The 20,294-nt window shown below is 26.5% G+C and overlaps 2 protein-coding genes across 2 annotated transcripts in view; one reads left to right on the top strand and one right to left on the bottom strand.

The window, feature by feature from the left end:
• Positions 1 to 3,516, top strand: part of LOC117176969 (alpha-tocopherol transfer protein-like) — a 30,238-nt gene extending 26,722 nt beyond the window's left edge. Inside the window, exon 7 of the mRNA XM_033367398.1 lies at positions 3,007 to 3,516. Within this exon, the coding sequence (XP_033223289.1) occupies positions 3,007 to 3,212 (206 nt within the window). The 3' untranslated portion in view covers positions 3,213 to 3,516. The remainder of the gene's footprint in view (positions 1 to 3,006) is intronic.
• A 3,930-nt stretch (positions 3,517 to 7,446) lies between these two features.
• LOC117176907 (U2 small nuclear ribonucleoprotein auxiliary factor 35 kDa subunit-related protein 1) overlaps positions 7,447 to 20,294 on the bottom strand; it is a 35,693-nt gene continuing 22,845 nt past the window's right edge. The window contains exon 4 of the mRNA XM_033367295.1: positions 7,447 to 8,771. Coding sequence (XP_033223186.1) covers positions 7,709 to 8,771 — 1,063 coding nt within the window. The 3' untranslated portion in view covers positions 7,447 to 7,708. The remainder of the gene's footprint in view (positions 8,772 to 20,294) is intronic.

The raw sequence follows: 20,294 nt of genomic DNA, 5'->3' as shown, positions 1-20,294 counted from the left end.
AAAAAAAAAAAATAATTTTTCCACCAAAAATGGAATTGCAAAATTTTCAAATAAAAGTTTATTTTTCAAGCAGAAGCAAAAACGAATTTTCAACAAAATAGTTACATTTTTATTCAAAGAGATGAGTTTTAACCTACAACAAGTTTTTAACAAAGCAGTTCAACTTTAGAAAAATTAGTTTAATTTTAAAACAAAAATGATTAACTTTTAAAGAAATAGTGGAATTTTCTACCAAATTACTTGAAATTTAAACCACAAAAATTGACTATTCAATAAAAAAAAAGTTAATTTTCAGCCAAGCAGTTTCATTTTCCAACAAATCGTGAAATTTTCGAGTAATAAGGATAAATTTTTAATAAAATAGCTGACTCCTCAACCAAAAAAGATTGATTCGCAACCAAGCAGTTGAATTTATATCAAAAGAGATGAATTTTCAAACTATAAAAGATGACTTTGCCACGAAAAAGTTCATTTTTATCCAAATTGTTAAATTTTCTACAAAATCGTGGTGTTTTGAAATAAAAAAGCCGAACTTAAAAAAAAATAGAATTCCGAACTATAAATGTAATTTCCAGGACTTTCCAACCCCCCAAAAAAGACTATTAACAAAAAATAGTAGGAATTTCTTATTGGGTTCTATTAATTCAATATTAATTCAGAGAAGGGGAAATTTTCTTGAAAACAGGGAAAAAGAATTCTTTAAAAATGATTTTAAATTTCAAATGCAAAAATTTACATTTAAATTTAAAATTGCGGCTGGATGATTGGTTTCGGTAATTCTAAATGCAGATTTCCAGGTTTTGAAACTAACTTAAAATCAGAGATATTGAACCAATTAATAATTAATATTAAAATTAAATTTAAAAATTGATGTCTCCATATCAAACATCTGTTTTTACGTCAAACTGAAAGAGTATCTTGACAAGAAAGCAATCATTTCTGACAGGAAACAGAATTTCTCGATGATCAAACATTTCCTTCTGTCTGTAACCTTTCGCCACCATGCAAGCCTTGAACCTTCTAAATGAGCCATCAGCATCACTTAACTTCGTGAATCAATTTTTATTTAATTGCCTTATTTCTATGCGATGATAAATTTACAAGTTGTCATATCTGATCTTCTATTGACGAAGAGTGACTCTCTTGATTCTCTCCCAATCTGGTTTCGCTCGGAGTTTCCTGTTGAGTATCTTGCTCAATAACTACAACTTACACAACCTCTGTAGTTGGGATTTCATTAAAAGAGACATTTTATTAAATACATTAACGTCATCCGTAATTGGATCCAAAGGCCGAAAAATATAGGTATCCGTGTAGCCAATAAATGTCATCTCTTTTGCCCAACAAAAAACTCTTAAGGTGCTTCAAATGAGTCGGTTTTTAAGATAATACAAAATGCGGCTACAAGAATAAATCGTTTGACGTGATACTTTTACCACATAATCTAAGGACTTATACATGTGCATGACCAGAACCCTTTTTTCGAAAAATGGTCATGCTGTTTTTTTTTTTTTGTTAATTGCAAATATGCTGTTCCCTTAGAAACGGGAAGCCTGTTTTCAGCTTACTACGGGTACTCTACCGATAGCGTGTTGCCCGTTTCCAGGCGCAGAAAATTCAGCATGTTTTCAATTAATAAAAAAAAAACAACATGACAATTTTTCGAAAAAGAGCTCTGGTCGCGCACATTTATTAGCTTTTATAGATTATGTGGTAAAAATATTATATCAAACAATTGATTTTTGTAGCCGTATTTTGTATTATTCTAAAACCCGAATTTAAGGGATATAAACAGGCGTGGATTTAATGTTCTTATCTGAAATCAAAAGTTGTATAATTTACATATATTCTGGTGCATTTTTCAATCATTATTTATTTAAATCACAAGAATTGTTTTTAATTAATCAGTAAAAGTTAGTAAAAAAATTTAGTTTGTAAACAAGACGGTACTTTTTGTTGTTTGCCCGGGCGGCATATTCATAATTCCAGCCCTAGATATGAAGATCTCTATAGTGCCAATTTTCATCCAAATCCGTCAACTCTTTAGATTTTTTAACAATTTTGGTTGCCATATTAAATCCGCCATTTTGAATCATGATACTATATTCGGATTCAGAGACCTAAACAACTTTAATACTCCAAGTTTTAAAAAAATCGGTCAATTTTATGCAATTTCGATTCGAAATATTGTATCCGCCATTTTGAATGTTGCAATTATCATGCCAGATTCGGATTCAGAGACCCAAAATTTGTAACGCCTCAAGCTTAATGAAAATCTGCCAATTTCGCGTAATTTATATCCGCCATTTTGAATGTTGTAACTATCATGCCAGATTCGGATTCAGAGACCCAAAAATTGTAACGCCTCAAGCTTAATGAAAATCCGCCAATTTCGCGTAATTTATATCCGCCATTTTGAATTTTTAAATTCTAATACCATATTCGGATTCAGTGACCCAAGAAACCTTTATGCGCCAACTTTCATGATAATAAAAATATTATACTAATATTTCTTACTAAAAAAAACTTTTTGGCAAAATTGAATTATCTGATGTTGCCTAAATATTTAGAGCCAAGAAGGAAAAAAAATCGATAAAGCCCTTTTTTTCAAAATTTGAATTTTCGAGTTTCTTTTTTTCTATAGTCTTCTACAGAGGTTTGCGTAGCACAATCAGGGCTACATTTTGGGCAAAAAAGAGAAAATTAAAAAAAAAAGGAAAAATAAAATAAATACAGTGAAACCCTACAATAGCCCCCCCCCCCGTCTATAGTCCTTCTGAGAATTGTCGCCGCGCCGCAGGTTGGTGTAACAGGAGCTATGCGGGGTACAAAGGGTCTGCGGTTGTCACTCAAGCGAGAACTCAGGCGTGAACAAACAATAGCAAAGCAGGCTATAATGAGTTAGTTCCCACCCACCGTCAGCCCTAAAATCGGTGCTATAGAAGAGCTTCACTGTAATAGGAAAAAGAGTCTCAAGCCCGTATAATATTAAATCCGGTTTTGCAGATCTCTGGCGTAAAGAACTCCTAGAAATCCGACCTACTCTCTTAAGCCACGACAAGATGAAAGTCCACCAGGAAATGTATCCAGAAAAAGCCCGAGAGGGTGCAGTTTCGGCCCTCAAGCAAGGACTGAATTGTGCCTCTTCTGAAACCGGAGACCCAACAATCCACGGAATCAGTGGCTCCTTCAGAAAACTAGAAGTGGATTAAACTATTTAATAGAAAAATATTTAATTCTAGGAAGAGGGGGTAGTTTAAAGTTATTTGTTAATTAGTGTAGGAGATAATACCTTTATCAATTTCCATTGAATTGCGAGTGCTTGAGAAATTTCGCCAAACCACGGAAAGCATCCTGCACGCAATAAATGGAATTGCTGAAGAGAATGCTCAATGACTTAATACCATGTATTCACACCGCATAGTTCAATTGCCGTTCTAGCTGTATATTACTGTACACGCATACTAGATTTACTGCTGTACAATATATTATTATTGGATTAAATGTACTTTAAAATAATTTTACTGTAGATAATAAATTCAAGTTTAAGTCTGTTTTATTCAAGAATAATGATTTTTTCATTAATAATCATCCCTTGACACCTTTCCCGATTCGGGCCGGAAAGATTCGTTTGGCAGCGTTCAAAGCTTTCGACGCGGACGCAAGGTCCAGAGCATGAATTGTAACATTTTGGCTTACATTTGCTTGAAACTTACTCAACAGATTTAATTAAATAGTAAAAAACATAGGAGATGACGTAACTATGTCATTTACATATAAGTTTGGTCAGTAAATTTAAAGAAAATTTCTACGATTCTGGACTCTTGCGTCCGCATCTTTAAACGGAAAATAGACATTGCCCTTTTATTTTTTGTGTATGAATTCGACCATTTTTTATTTAAAAATATAATATTTTTTAGTTTTAATATTAACTATTATATTTTTTGCTAAGAATTCATCTTTTTCTCTTGAAAAGGGGACACTTCCGATTCGAGACGAAAAGATTGGTTTGGCAGCGCTGAAAGCTTTGGACACGGACGCAAGGTCCAGAGTTTGAATCGTAAAATTTTAACATTCATTTTCTTGAGATTTATTCAATAGATTTAACTCAATAGAAAATAACGTTGTAAATTAAGTAAATATGTCATTTAGTGATCAGTCAATTCTGTAAATTTGAATCAAATTTATACGATTCTGGACTCTTGCGTCCACATCTTTGAGCACTGGCATGATTTCAAAATTGATGATACTATAAGGACAAACTTTGAAAATAGGAGACAATAGACATTTCCCTTTTCGCCTATGTGGATCAATAAGAAAAAAAATATTTTCCTGATAGATAAGGACGTATTATTTAAATTCTTCACTAGATATCAAATATATTTAGAAACTATCTCAGTTAAATTTTTCGATTAGACAAAAATTCAAAAAGTTAAAGCTTTTTCAAAAATACGAATAAAATTTTTTATGAGTTTTAGACAATTTTTTCCAATTTTGTGGTACATGGAAAAAAGACTTGCAAATTATCCTAATGAAAATTTTAAATTCGATTAAATTTCAAAAAGTTATATGCTTTTCAACATTTCGAAAATTTTCATAAAAGGAAAAAAAAATTTAATGGGTTAAGAAATATCAATACAAATTTCTACTAGATACAAAGTATATGTATTTCGAAATTATTCTTATGAGATTTCTTAATAAGACAAAAGTTTCAAAAGTTTGATCATTTTCAAAAGTATGCAATTTTCTTTTTAACATATCCGCAAGTTTAAAGCATTGTTTTTCGTAGAAATTGAACAAGATTTACAAGTTATCTTAAAGTTTTTTAATCAGACCCAAATTATCGAGCGCGATTTCGTAATGAGAATTTAATCGTTAAAACCGTAGGTGCTTTGAGAACCTTCTTTAAAAACAAATCGAAAACGAATTATTCAGTTATAATTTATGGCTGTAATTCCTCAGAAGTTTAAATCGCAGTTTTCTATTTAAGTTATAATATTTATGATATTTGAGAAAATTTAGTTAAAGTGTACGCATTAAACGTACAAAGAAGAGCGCCAAGAGCGAGAGCGTACCCGCGTGTGCCTTAGACGCGGATGCAAGGTCTAGAGATTGAATCGTTACACTTGCTTGAAATTTGTAGATTTAATTGAATAGTAAAAAACCGCATAAAATGGTTTCCATGTTATTCAGAGAATTCTATTCAATAAATTTGTACCAAATTCATGTTAAATTTCTATGATTCTGGATCTTGCGTTCGCATTTTCCAGGCTTGCCCTACTGATCTTTCCGGACCTAATTGGGATCTTTAAAAATGTTTACTTACCTAATTTCAAGACTGTTGATACAATAAGAAGAAACTGTGAAAATAGGGAACTTTAGAGACCGCAGGTGAAAATGGGATACAATAGACATTTCCCTTTTCGTCTCTGTGGATGAATTCGATCATTTTTTATTTAAAATTAAAATATTTTTGATTTTTAATATCAACTATGATACCTTTTTTTCTTGAGAAAGGGGACACCTTCCATTTATCGATTTGGGCCGGAAAGATCTTTTTGGCGTCGCTCAAATCCTTGGACGCGGGCGCAAGATCCAAAGTTAGAATCTTCAAATTTTTATTTAAATTTTCTTGATATTTACTCGATAGATTTAACTAAATATTTTTTTTAATGTGTGAAAATAATTACGTATGGCATTTATAGACAAGTCAATTCAGAAAATTTGAAGCAATTTGAAATCCATTTTTTACGATTCTGGATTCTTGCGTCCGCATCTTTCAACCAAACGGATCTTTCCGGCTCTAATTGGGATCTTAAAAAGCGCGTACTTGTCTAAATTTCCAGATTGATGATACTGCAAGTACCAAATTTAGAAATAGGGGACTTTAGGAACCTCAGCTAAAAATAGGGGACAATAGATAAATTTCCCTTTTCGTCTCTCTGGATACCACTTTTGATTTGAAATATCAATATTTTTTTTTAGTTTATCAACTATTATATTTTTTCAGGAGAATACTTTTTTTTTTATAAAAAGGACACCTTCCCTTTTCTGATCCGGACCCGAAAGATTCTTTTAGCAGCACTTAAAATCTTGAACGCGGACGCAAGATTCAGAGTTTGCATCTTATAACTTTTACTTACATTTTCTTTAAATATACTCAAAGATTTACCTAAGTATTTTTAAAAAACGCAGGACATTAGGTCAAGTATGTTATTTATAGAAAAGTATTCAGTAAATTTAAGGCAAATTCAAATCAAATGTATACGATTCTGGACTCTTGCGCCCGCATCTTTCAGCCAAATTATTCTTTTCAGCCCTAATTGAGATCTTCAAAAGCGTGTACTTTCCTAATTTCAAGATTGATGATGATGCAAGGACCAAATTTAAAAATTGGGGACTTAAGGGACCGCAGCTGAAAATAGGGGACAATAGAGAAATTCCCCTTTTCGTCCCTGTGGAATAATTCTATACTTTTTTATTTAAAATTAAAATATTTTTTAGTTTTTAAATCAAATATAATATTTTTTGCTAAAAGTTCATATTTTTTCTGAAAAAGGACACTTTCTATGTTTCGATTCGGATCAGACAGATCCATTTGTCAGCGCTGAAATCCTTGCACGCGGACGCAAGGTCCAAAGTATAAATGTTAAGTTTTTGAATTACATTAGCGTGAAATGTGCTGAATAGATTTTAAAAAATGCTAAGAAAGGAAGAAGAAAATGACTTAAATATCTCATTTACAGATAAGTATTCAGTAAATTAAAAAAAAATTTAAGTCAAATTTCTAAGATTCTGGATTCTTGCGTCCTCATCTTTCAGTCAAATGGATCTTTCCAGCCCTAATTGGTATTTTCAAAAGCGTGTACTTACCTTATTTCAAGACTGATGAGACTGCAAGAACCAAATTTAAAAATAGGGGACTTTAGGGACCGCAGCTGAAATCGGGAGACAATATACATTTCCATTTTCGTATCTATGAAAGAATTCTACCATTTTATATTTAAAATTAAAATATTTTTTAGTTTTAATATCAACTATCATATTTTTTTCTGAGAATTTATCTTTTTCTGAAAAAAAGGACACTTTATATGTTCCGATTCGGGCCCGAAAGATCCATTTGGCAGCGCTGAAATCCTTGCACGCGGACGCAAGGTCCAGAGTATAAATTTTATTATTTCACTTACATTTGCATGGAATTTACTCAATAGATTAAACCAAATACTAAAAAAGGAAGTAGAAAATGACATAAATATGTCATTTACAGATAAGTATTCAATAAATTTGAAGCAAATTCAAATCAAATTTCTACGATTCTGGACTCTTGCGTCCGCATCTTTCAGACAAACGTATCTTTCCGGTCCTAAATAGAACCTTTAAAGACGTTTGCTTACTTCAGGTTCCTGCAGGAAATAATGCATTATATAATAAATTCAAGACAAAGTCTGTTTTTTCATCAATAATGATCCTTTTATTAATAATAATCATCTCTTGAGTCTATTTTTATTTAAACTGTACAACTTAAAGATAGATCGCTCGAGTCAACTTGAAGAAAACAGAGAGCTTTACAAAAATACATTCCATGCGCGTGTACAAATATTTCCTCTCGGATTTCGTCTTCAAGAGGCTGCCTCAAAGACGATGCTCAAATCTCTTCCGCCTCTTGAAGACAAACCCAAGACTATTAATTTCAAACTACTTTCAACCCTTATTGTTCTGAATCCGTCGTATCCCAGTCATAATATTCCGGAACTTTGTGCCGCTTTGGTTCCGGATCGACTGCTCGCTCAGCTTCTAGTTCGCGCTTCACCACCTTCAACTCAAGGTCGCCCTTGCTCGAACCAGACGGAGGAGAAGGAGACGAAGAAGACGAAGAAGCGGACGAAGAACTAGAAGAAGGCGAACTAGAGGCACTAGAAGATGAATCCGACTCTGCTTTAGGATTAGAAGTATCCTCATCCCACTTTGACTTCACATTCAGTTCAATTATAGGCTTCGATATCTTGCAACTTTCTTCTTCTGCATCACTTGCTCGCAACTTCAAGTCTCTCTCTCCAATTGCCAGCACTCCTTCCGCCTTGTCTCTCTCGTCACTCTTATTTTTGTGTCTGCCGTGCCTATCACTTCTAGAATAACTCGAGTATTTACTCCTACCGGAATATCTGCCATATTCCGACTTTTCGCTCTCTCTCCTTCTTCGGCGCCGCGACACATCTCCATTTCGAGTTTCATGCTTGTGTCGTCTGAACCGGCCGCTCGAATTTCGACGACTCGATTGGTGGTACTCTTCATCAGATAAATCCAGCAAGTCTCGACAGCTTCTCTCCTCGTGATTTCGAAATCGGCGCGATGAAGTCGTGTTACTGAGTCTCGAACTTTTGTGACGATCGTCCGAGTACCTTCGACGTGTACTCTCGCCCCGCCGGTCATCGGATTCCGACTCCGGCGAGTCCCATCTCCAGTTCCTGCTGTTGCCGTCCACATCTTCTCTTGTCGAATCATCCCAATTCGATTTCAGTCTGCTCTCGCTTCTTCGACTTCTGCTTTCCTTCCGCGCAGAATCTTGAGATTCGAGTCTTTTGACCCACCTTGGCGGGCTCTTAACATCATATTCATTACCTGGATTCCTAAAGACATGCAGAAAATTGCAAGATCTTCCTTTCGGACACCTCGACATACCGCAAATGGCAGTTCGCCAGGATTTTATGCCAGTAAATTCGCAGTTGATTTGGCGTCGCGCGAACCATCGACCCTTCAATTTCCTGACCGCCCTGAGATACAAATAAATATCTCTCATTAAAATATGAAAAAAATACATAACAAAATTTTAGCGAGACACACAGTAGATATGGGATAAAAAAAATTGAATACAAAGGGTACTTTTTCATGCTTAAAGGGCACTCTTTTTATAAAGATCGGGGCGATCAACGACTCTGGATTCTTGCGTCCGTATCTTTGCAGCCCTAACTTTAATATTTAAAAACGCTTGTTTACCTAATTTATAAATTGATGATACTGTAACGAACAAATTTGAAAATAAGGGACTTAAGGAACCGCAGCTGAAAATAGGGGCCCATAGAGAAATTCCCCTTTACGTCTCTGTGGATGAATTTATCCATTTTTTATTTAAAATAAAAATATTAATAGTTTTAACATCAACTATTATGTTTTTCGCCCAGAATTTTTTTTTCTTGAAAAAGGTACACTTTCCCTTTTTCGATTCGAGCCGCAAAGATCCATTTGGCAGCGTTGAAATCCTTGCACGCAGACGCAAGGTCCAGAGTATAAATTTCAAATTTTTGAATTGCATTGGTGTGAAATTTACTGAATGGATTAAACTGAATACGAAGAATAGAAGAAGAAAATGACATAAATATCTCATTTACAGATAAGTATTCAGTAAATTAAAAAAAAAATCAAATTTCTACGATTCTGGACTCTTGCGTCCGCATCTTTCAACCAAACGGATCTTTCCGGCCCTAATTGGGATTTTTAAAAGCGCTTACTTACCTAATTTCCAGATTGATGATATTGCAAAGGACCAAATTTAAAAATAGGGGACTTTAGGAACCTCATATAAAAATAGGGGACAATATAGACATTTCCCTTTACGTCTCTCTGGATGAATTAGACCACTTTTGATTTAAAATATTTTTTTTTTAGTTTTAGCATCAACTATTATATTTTTTACAGGGAATTCATTTTTTTAAAAATAAGATCACCTTCTCTTTTCTGATCCGGGCCCGAAAGATTCGTTTAGCAGCACTTAAAACTTTGAACGCGGACGCAAGATCCAGAGTTTGCAACTTATAACTTTGATTTACATTTGCTTGAAATTTATTTAATAGATTAAACTAAATACTAAGAAAAAAAGTAGAAAATGACGTAAATATGTCATTTATAGATAAGTATTCAGTAAATTTGAAGCAAATTCAAATCAAATGTCTACCAATAGAGAAATTCCCGTTCTTGTCTCTGTGGATGAATTTAACAATTTTTTATTTAGAATGAAAATATTTTTAGTTTTAACATCAAATATTATATTTTTCGCCCAGAATTCTTTTTTTTTTCTTTAAAAAAGTACACTTTCCCTTTTTCGATTCGGGCCGGAAAGATCCATTTGGCAGCGCTGAAAGCTTTGGACGCGGACGCAAGGTCCAGAAATTGAATCGTACAATTTTAACTTATGTTTCCTTGAAATTTACTTCATAGATTTAATTGAATAGTAAGGAGCACGAAAAAATGAACTAAATATGTCATTTCTAGATAAGTTTATTCAGTAAATTTGAAACAAATTTAAATCAAATTTATAAAATTCTGGGCTCTTGCGTCCGCAACTTTAAGCATCGTAAAACTAATATTTTCGGCCCGAAATGATACCTTTAGGGACTTTTTCTTAAATGCAAACTGAATTAATGAAACAGAATTAGAAAATCCAATTTTTTTTTAGTGAACAGTTAATTTTCTTGTTGTTGAAAAGTCTAGTATTTGATTTTTTGTTGGAAATTGATATTCTTCAGTTTTGAAAATCTACAATTTGGTTGAAAATTGAATTATTTTGTTGAAAATTAGTTTTATTTTTGGTTGAAAATTTATCCTTTTTAGTAAAAAATTATATTACTTGGTTGAAAATACATCTTTTTTGGTTGGAAATTCATCCTCTTGGTTGAGAATAAAACTATTTTGCTGAAAATTCGTTTTTATCTTTGTTGACAACTGATTTTTTAAACTGAAAATCTAACTTTTCCATTTCTGACCTGTACTGGATATTTTTATTTAAAAACTGATCTCGTCTATTTGAAAATTCAACAGTTTAATTGAAAATTTATGTATTTTCCCGAAAATTGTTCTTTTGTAGCAAAAATGAATCTTTTTGGGTAGAAATTCAACTTTTTAAAATTAAAAACCCAACTATTTCGTTGAAAATTGTTCTGTTTTGGTCGAGGACTCATCTGTATTATTGAAAATTCGACTTTTAGGATGAATTATACTGCTTTTGATTTAAAACTGAAATCTTTTTTTTTCAAAGAATCACAATTTTAGTTGAAAGTTCAAGTTTTTTGTTGAAAATTCTTCTTTTTTGGTAGAAAATTCACTTTTTAGGATTAAGATTCACCTTTTTGGTTCAAAAATCCACTATCTAGTAAAAAATATTTTTTTGTTAAGGATTCATCATTTTAGTTAAAAAAATTCATTTCTATGGTTAAAGATTTAACTAATTCGTTAACAATTAATTTTTTTTGGTTGAAAATTAATTTTTTTTCTGAAAAATACCCTATTTGGTTGGAAATTTACCTATTTTAAAAAAGATTTGTTTCTTAATTTATTTATTTTTATTTACTTTCTTTATTGAAATTTATTTTTATTTCTCAAAATTCAAATATTTGGACGGAAATTTATATTTTTTGTTGAAAAATCCTGTTTTTAGTAGAAAATTAATCTAATTTTATCAAAATCCAAAAATTTGGTTCAAAATTCGCTTTTTTTATTAAGATTCATAATTTTGGTTGAAAAATAATCTTTTTCGTTGAAAAATGTACTATATAGTTAAAAATTAATTTTTTTGTTTAAGATTCATCATTTTATAAAAAAATTAATTCGTCTGCTTAAAAATTTAACTAATTTATTAAAAATTAATTTTTGTTTCTAAAAATTCAACTATTTTTATATAAAGCTTCTTGGCTCAAAATTCAATTATTTGGTTTAAAATTAATATTTTTGGTTGGAAACTGCACTATTTCGTTTAAAATTTCTTTTTTTGTTAGATTTATCATTTTAGTTTTAAAATTTATTTCTGTGGTTAAAAATTTAACTAATTTGTTAAAAATTCCCTTTTTTTTTGTTGAAATTTAATATTTCTTTCTCAAAATAAAACTATTTGGTTGAAGATTTCTGTATTTTATAAAAGAATTGTTTATTCCTTTATTTTTTATTAACTTTCTTTGCATGAAAATTTAACTATTTTATTGAAAATTATAATTTTTTGGGTTGATGATTAATCTTTTTGGTTAAAAATTCGTTTTTTTTTTTAAATTAAGATTCATAACTTTGGTTGAAAAATAATCTTTTTCGTTGAAAAATGTACTATATAGTTCAAAATTAATTTTTTTGTTTAAGATTCATCATTTTATAAAAAAATTAATTCGCCTGCTTACAAATTTAACTAATTTGTTAAAAATTAATTTTTGTTTCTTAAAATTCAACTATTTTTAAATAAATTTAGGTTCAAAATTAATATTTTTGGTTGGAAACTACACTATTTCGTTTAAAATTTCTTTTTTTGTTAGATTTATCATTTTAGTTTTAAAATTTATTACTGTGGTTAAAAATTTAACTAATTTGTTAAAAATTCCCTTTTTTTGGCTGAAAATTAATTTTTCTTTCTGAAAATTAAACCATTTGGTTGGAATATTCTGTATTTTATAAAAAAATTGTTTATTCCTTTATTTTTTATTAACTTTCTTTGCATGAAAATTTAACTATTTTATTGAAAATTATAATTTCTTGGGTTGAAGATTAATCTTTTTGGTTAAAAATTCGTTTTTTTTTTAAATTAAGATTCATCATTTTGGTTTAAAAATAAATTATTTACATAAATATTAATCTTTTTCATTGAAAAATGAACTATTCAGTTCAAAAGTGATTTTTTTTGTTAAGGATTAATCATTTTAGGTAAAAAAATTCATTTCTATCGTTAAAAATTTATCTAATTTATTAACAATTATTTTTTTCTGGTTGGAAATTAATAGGTTTCTGAAAAATACACTATTTGGGCGGAAGTTCAGATTTTTTGTTGAAAAATCATCTTTTTGGTAGAAAATTAATCTACTTCAATCAAAATCCAAATATTTGGTTCAAAATTCGCTTTTTTTATTAAGATTCATAGTTTTGGTTGAAAAATAATCTTTTTAGTTGAAAAATGTACTATATAGTTCAAAATTAATTTTTTTTTTAAGATTCATCATTTTATAAAAAAAAATTAATTTTTCTGCTTACAAATTTAATTAATTTGTTAAAAATTAATTTTTGTTTCTGAAATTTAACTATTTGATTTCAAATTCATGTATTTTGTTCAATATTTGTTTCTTCTTCAATTTATTTATTTTTTACTCACTTCTTTGCTTGAAAATTTAACTATTTTATTAAAAATGAATATTTTTTGGGTTGAAGATTAATTTTTTTTTCTTCTAAAAATTCAACTATTTTTATATAAATTTAGGTTTATCGTTGAAAATTCATCTTTTTTTTTGGACAGAAAATTAATCTTCTTGGCTCAAAATTAAATTATTTGGTTCAAAAATATTATTTTTGGATTAGGATTAATCTTTTTGATTAAAAAATCAATTTTATGGTTGAAAATTACCCTTATTTGTTGAAAAATCCACTATTTCGTTTAAAATTATTATATATATATATATTTTTTTAGATTCATCATTTTAGTTTAAAAAAGCATTTCTATGGTTAAAAATGTACCTAATTTGTTAAAAATTCATTTTTTCTGTTTGAAAATTAAGTTTTCTTTCTGAAAATTAAACTGACTGGAAATTCTTGCATTTTGTGAAAAATTTATTTATTCCTTTATTTTTTATTTACTTTCTTTGCGGGAAAATTCAACTATTTTATTGAAAATTAAAATTTTTTGTAGGTTGAAGATTAATCTTTTTGGTTCAAAATTCAACTATTTGGTTGAAAATTCGCTTTTTGGTTTAAGATTCATCTTTTTGATTGGAAAATTAATTATTTGGTTGAAAATTCATCTTTTTCGTTGTAAAATCAACTATTTAGTTTAGGATTAATTTTTGCTATTGTTAAGGGTTCATCATTTTAGTTTAAAAAAAAAATTCATTTCTATTTTTTAAAATTGATCTAATTCGTTAAAAATTCATTCATTTTTTTTTTCATAGCTTAAAATTTAATTATTTTGTTGAAAATTAGTAGTTTTTTTGTCGTTCAAAATTAAGCTTTCTAAAAATTCAACTATTTAAATGTACATTCAGGGTTTTTTGTTAAAAATTAGTCTTTTCGGTAGAAAATCAATCTTTTTGATTCAAACTCCAACTGTTACTTTCAAAATTCGCTTTTCTGGATTAAAATTCATCATTTTGGTTGAAAAATAAATTTTTAACTTATTTGGTTGAGAATTCAGCTTTTTTATTAAAAAATAAACTGTTTAGTTCAAAATTAATTTTTTTTTAGGATTCATTACGTTAATTTAAAACCATTCATTTCCAGGGTTAAAAATTTAACTAATTTGTTAAAAATTAATTTTTGTTTCTGAAAATTACACTTTTTAGCTTGAAATTTATGTATTTTGTTGACCATTTGCTTTTTCTTTTATTTATTTTTAATTTACTTTCTGTGCTTGGAAACTTCACGATTTAGTTGAAATTTTTCTTCTAATGAAAATTTATTTTTCCTTACAAAAATTCAACTATTTCGATGGAAATTCAGGTTTTTTGTTGAAAAATCGTCTTTTTGGTAGAAAATTAATCTTCTGGATTCAAAATTCTACTATATTGTTCAAAATTCTCTTTTTTAAAATTTAAACTCATCATTTTGGTCAAAAAATAAATTATTTGCTTGAAAAAGAAATATTTTTCGTTGAAAAATCCACTATTTAGTTTAAAATTGATTTAGTTGCTTTAAAATTTATTTCCATTAATTTTTGTTTCTGAAAATTACACTATTTGGTTGGAAATTTATGTATTTTTTAAATATATTTGTTTTTTGTTTGCTTTCTTTGCTTGAAAAATTAACTATTTTATTGATAGTTATTTTATTTATTTTTTGGTTAAAAATTAATTCTTTTTTCCTAAAAATTCAACCATTCAGATGGAAATTCTGTTTTTCTTTGTTTGTTGAAATTTCGTCTTTTTTTATAAAAAAGTTAATCTTCTTGATTCAAAATTCAACTATTTAGTTTCAAATTAATTTTTTTGGTTTAAGGTTAATCATTTTATACAAAAAAATTAATTTGTCTGCTTAAAAATTTAACTAATTTGTTAAACAAATTTTTTTATCATCTTTTTCGAACTGGAAATACAATTATTTTGTTGAAAATCCATGTATTTTGTTAAAAACCTATCGTTTTTTTTTTTGTAGAAAATATTAATATAAAATATTACAGAATTCTGTTTCAAAATTCGACTATTTGCTTCAAAACGAATCATTGTATTTTTTAAATTCAACTATTTCCTTATAAATGTAATTATTTTCTTAAAAATTCAAATATTTTGTTAGTAACCTTTTTTTTCCAAAAAATGAACTCTTTTGTTAAAAATTCATACGTTTAGATTGAAAATTCATTTTTTTCGTTGAAAAATCCACTAAATAGTTCAAAATTAATTTTTCTTACCTAAAAATTTATAATTTTAGTTTTAAAAAAATCATTTCAATGTTTAAAAATTCAACTTGTGTGTTAAAAAATATATTTTTTTTGTAGTTGATAATTTATTTTTCGATCTGGAAATACAAATATTCAATGGAAAATTCCTAGTTTTTGGTAGAAAATATTGATACAAAATATTAATCAATTTTGTTTAATAATTCAACTATTTGTTTAAAAACGCATCTTTGAAGATTTAAAGCTCCACTTTTTTCTTAAAAATGTAATTATTTTGTTAAAAATTCGTCCTTTTGGATTGAAAATTTATCTTTTTCAGTTGAAAATTCACCTTTTTTCGAAGAAAAATCCACTACTTAGTTCAAAAATAATAATTCTTTTCGTTTAAGATTTATCGTTTTAGTTCAAAAATTCATCTATTTATATGGTTCCTTTATTTTTTTATTTACTTTCTATGGTTCAAAATTTAATTATTTTATTGATTTTTTTTCTTGTTGAAAATTAATGTTTTTGTTTCTTCAAAATTTATCAACTATTTGGATGGAAATTTAGGTTTTTTGGATAAGATTAATCTTTTTTATCGAAAATTAATTTTTGTTTCTGAAAATTAAAGTGTTTAGTTGGAAATTGATGTATTTTGTTAAATATTTGTTTCTTCCTTTATTTATTATTTATTTAATTTTTTTACTTAAAAATTTAAATATGTAATTTAAATTTTTTTGGCTTGGAAATAAATGTTTTCTGAAAATTCCTACTTTTTAGTAGAAAATTAATCTTCTGGGTTCAAAATTGAACTACTTAGTTCAAAATTAATTAATTTGGTTTAAGATTCATCATTTTCCTTGAAAAATTTATTTCTATGGTTACAAATTTAGCTTATTTCTGAAAAATTAATTTTTTTTTGTTAAAAATAAATTCTTCCAATTGAAAATATAATTATTTCGTTTAAAATTCATGTACATTTTTTAAATTGAGAGTTTTTTTAGTAGAAAATATTGAAAAATTAAACTGTTTTGTTCAAAATTGATACTTTTGGATTAAAAATTAACCTTTTTCGTTGAAAAATGCACTATTTAGTTGAAAATTAATTATTTGCTTGTTAAAATTTTATCATTTTCGTAAAAAAAATCATTTGTATTTTTAAAAATTTATATATTTTGTTAAAAAAATTCATTTGTTTGTTTTGTCGAAAATCAATTTATCGAATTGGAAATAATACAATTATTTGGTTGAAAATCCATGTATTTTGTTTAAAATTTATCCTTTTTTTTTGTAGAAAATATTGATATAAAATTACAAATTCAGCTATTTTCTGAAAAATGTAATTATGTTTCTTAAAAATTTGTACTTTTGGATTGAAAATTTATATTTTTCGTTGAAAAATATACTATTTACTTCAAAATTAATTTCTTTGGCTTAAGATTGATAATTTTAGTTTAAAAAAATTCATTTCTATGGTTAAAAATTTAACTAATTTGTGAAAAATTAATTTTTTCCCTAAAAATTCAACTATTTGCCTGGAAATGCAGGTTTTTGTGGAAATATTAGTCTTTTTTTTAAGTAGAGAATTAATCTTCTTGGTTCAAAAATAAATTATTTTGTTCAATATTCGCTTTTTTAGATTCAAACTCATCTTTTTGGTTGGAAAATCTGCTATTTTTTCCTAGAATTAATTTGTTTGTTTAAGATTCATCATTTTAGTTTAAAAATTAATTTCTATTGTTAAACATTTAACTAATTTGTTAAAAATGTATTTTTAGAACTCGAAATAAAATTATTTTATTGAAAAATTCATTTATATATATTTTTTAAATCGCAGTTTTTGGTAGAAAATATTTTCATAAATTAATAATAAATTCTGTTTAAAAATTCGTTAAAATCATATTTTTTCTTGTAAAAGAATTGAGCTCTTTTGTTGAAAATTCATCATTTTGGATTCAAAATGAATTTTTTTACCTAAAAATTCGTCATTTTAATTTCAAAAAATTATTTCTATGTTTAAAAATTCAACTAATTTGTTTAAAAATTTTTTTTTTTGTTTTGTCGAAAATCAATTTATCGAATTGGAAATAATACAATTATTTGGTTGAAAATCCATGTTTTTTATTTAAAATTCATCGTCTTTTTGTAGAAAATATTGATATAAAATACTAATCAATTATGTTAAAAAATTGAAATATTTGCTTGGAAACGTATCGCTGTAGTTTTAATATTCAACTATTTCCTCAGAAATTTACTTATTTTCTTAAAAATTCATACCTTTGTATTGAAAATTTATATTTTTCGTTGAAAAATCTACTATTTAGTTCAAAATGAATTTCTTTTGTTTAAGATTCATAATTTTAGTTTTTAAAAAACTCATTTCTATGGATAAAAATTTAACTAATTTGTGAAAAATTAATCTTTTCCCTAAAAATTCAATTATTTGGGTGGAAATTTAGTTTTTTGTTGTGGAAAATTCGTCTTTTTTAGTAGAAAATCAATCTTCTTGGTTGGAAAATTAATTATTTAGTTGAAAATTCATTTTCTTCGTTGAAAAATCCTCTTTTTTTGTTTAAGATTAATTTTTTTTAAAGATTTATAATTTTATTTTAAAAATTCATTTTTTATTAAAAATATAACTAATTTTTTGAAAAATTCATTTTTTTGTTGTTGAAAAATTCATGTATTTTACCCAAAATTCCTAGTTTTTGGTAATAAAAATATTAATCAATTTTGTTCAAAAATCAATTACTTGGATCAAAATTCGCTTTTTTGGAATAAGATTCATCTTTTTGATTGGAAAATTAATTAATTGGTTAAACATTAATTTTCTTCGTTGAAAAATCCACTTTTTATGTTTAAGATTAATTATTTTTTAAAGATTTATTATTTTAGTTAAAAAATTCATTTTTATTGTTAAAAATTAAACTAATTTGTTAAAAATTCATAGTTTTTAGTAGAGAATATTGACATAGAATATTAATCAATTCTGTTTCAAAATTCGACTGTTTGCTTAAGAACGCGTTTAAAATAACGTTTAAAAATCAACTGTTTTCTTAAAAATGTAATTATTTTCTTAAAAATTCAAATATTTCGTCAAAGACGTCTTTTTTGCCAAAAATTCCACTTTTTTGTTAAAAATTCATACCTTTGGATTGAAAATTCATATTTTTCGTTGAAAAATACACTATTTTTGTTTAAGATTAATTTTTTTGGTAAGGAATCATCATTTTAGTTTAAAAAATTGATTACTATGGTTATAAATTTAATTAATTCGTTAAAAATTCATTTTATTTATTGAAAATTAATTTTTGTTTATATTTATTTTATTATTATTTTTTGTATTTTTGTTTAGTTGGAGAATTATGTATTTTGCTAAATATTTGTTTCTTCTTTTATTTACCTTTATTGAAAATTATTATTTTATTGGGTTGAAAATTAATACCTTTTCTAAAAATTCAACAATTTTGATGAAAATTAATCTTTTTTATTGAAAATTCCACTATTTAGTTCAAAATTCATTTTTTTTCAGTTTAAGAATCATTACTTTAGTTAAGTATTTATTTATATGCTTTAAAACTTAACTAATTTTTTAAAAATTCATTTTTCTTTGTTATAAAATAAATATTTCCAACTGAAAATACAATTTTTTAATCGAAAATAATCTCTTTTGTTTAAAAATTCAACTACTTTCTGAAAAATTTGATTATTTTCTTCAATATTCATACTTTTGGATTGAAAATATATATTTTTCGTTGAAAAATTAATATTAATATGTAACTTTTTGGATGGAAATTCAAATTTTTTGTGGAAAATTCGTCTTTTATTAGTAGAAAATTACTCTTCTTGGTTCAAAAATAAACTTTATGATTAAAAAATTAATTAATTCGTTAAAAATCTACTTATTTTGTTTAGGATTAAATTTTTTATTTGTTTAACATTCATCATTTTAGTTTAAAAATTCATTTTTTATTGAAAATGTATTTTTAGAACTGGAAATACAATTATTTCATTAAAAAATTCATGTATTTTTTTTTGTTTAATCACAGTTTTTGGTAGAAAATATTTTCATAAATTAATAAATTCGGTTTAGAAATTCGTTAAAATCAGATTTATTGCTGTGAAAGAATTGAACTCTTCTGTTAAAAATTCATCTTTTTTTCGTCGAAAAATCTACTACTTAGTTCAAAATAGTTTTTTACCTAAAAATTCATGATTTTAGTTTTTAAAAAAATCATCTCAATGTTTCAAAATTTAACTTATTTGTTAACAATTCAATTTTTTTTGTTGAAAACATTTTTCTCGAACTGGTAATACAATTATTTCGTTGAAAATCCATGAATTTTGTTTAAAATTCATCGTTTTTTTGTAAAAAATATTAATATAAAATATTAATTTTGTTTGATAATTTGACTATTTGCTGGAAATTGCATATTTTTAGTTTTAAAATTCAACTATTTTCTTAAAAATGTAATTATTTCTTAGAAATTCATACCTTTTTATTGAAAATTTATATTTTTCGTTGAAAAATCTACTATTTAGTTCAAAATTAATTTTTTTACCTAAAAATTCATCATTTTAGTTTTTTAAAAAATCATCTCTATGTTTCAAAATTTAACTTATTTGTTAACAATTCCTTTTTTTGTTGAAAACGTTTTTTTCGATCTGGAAATACAATTATTTTCTTAAAAATGTATGTATTTTTTTTAAAACACATTTTTTTGTAGGAAATAATAATATAAAATATTAATCAATTTATTTTGAAAATTCAACTCTTTTATTAAAAATTCATACTTTTGGATTGAAAACTCATTTTTTCGTTTACAAATCCACTATTTAGTTCAAAATTGATTTTTAAAAATTTAGGATTCATTATTTTAGTTGGAAAAAAATTATTTTTATGTTGAAAAATTTAACTAATTTATTAAAAATTATTTTTGTTGATAATTTATTTTTTAAACTGGAAATA

The sequence above is a fragment of the Belonocnema kinseyi genome, chromosome 7 (genome assembly GCF_010883055.1).
Source record: "Belonocnema kinseyi isolate 2016_QV_RU_SX_M_011 chromosome 7, B_treatae_v1, whole genome shotgun sequence".
Taxonomy (NCBI): Eukaryota; Metazoa; Arthropoda; class Insecta; order Hymenoptera; family Cynipidae; genus Belonocnema; species Belonocnema kinseyi.
The sequence above is the reverse complement of the archived record's forward strand: the minus strand, read 5'-3'. Positions and strand labels throughout refer to the sequence as shown.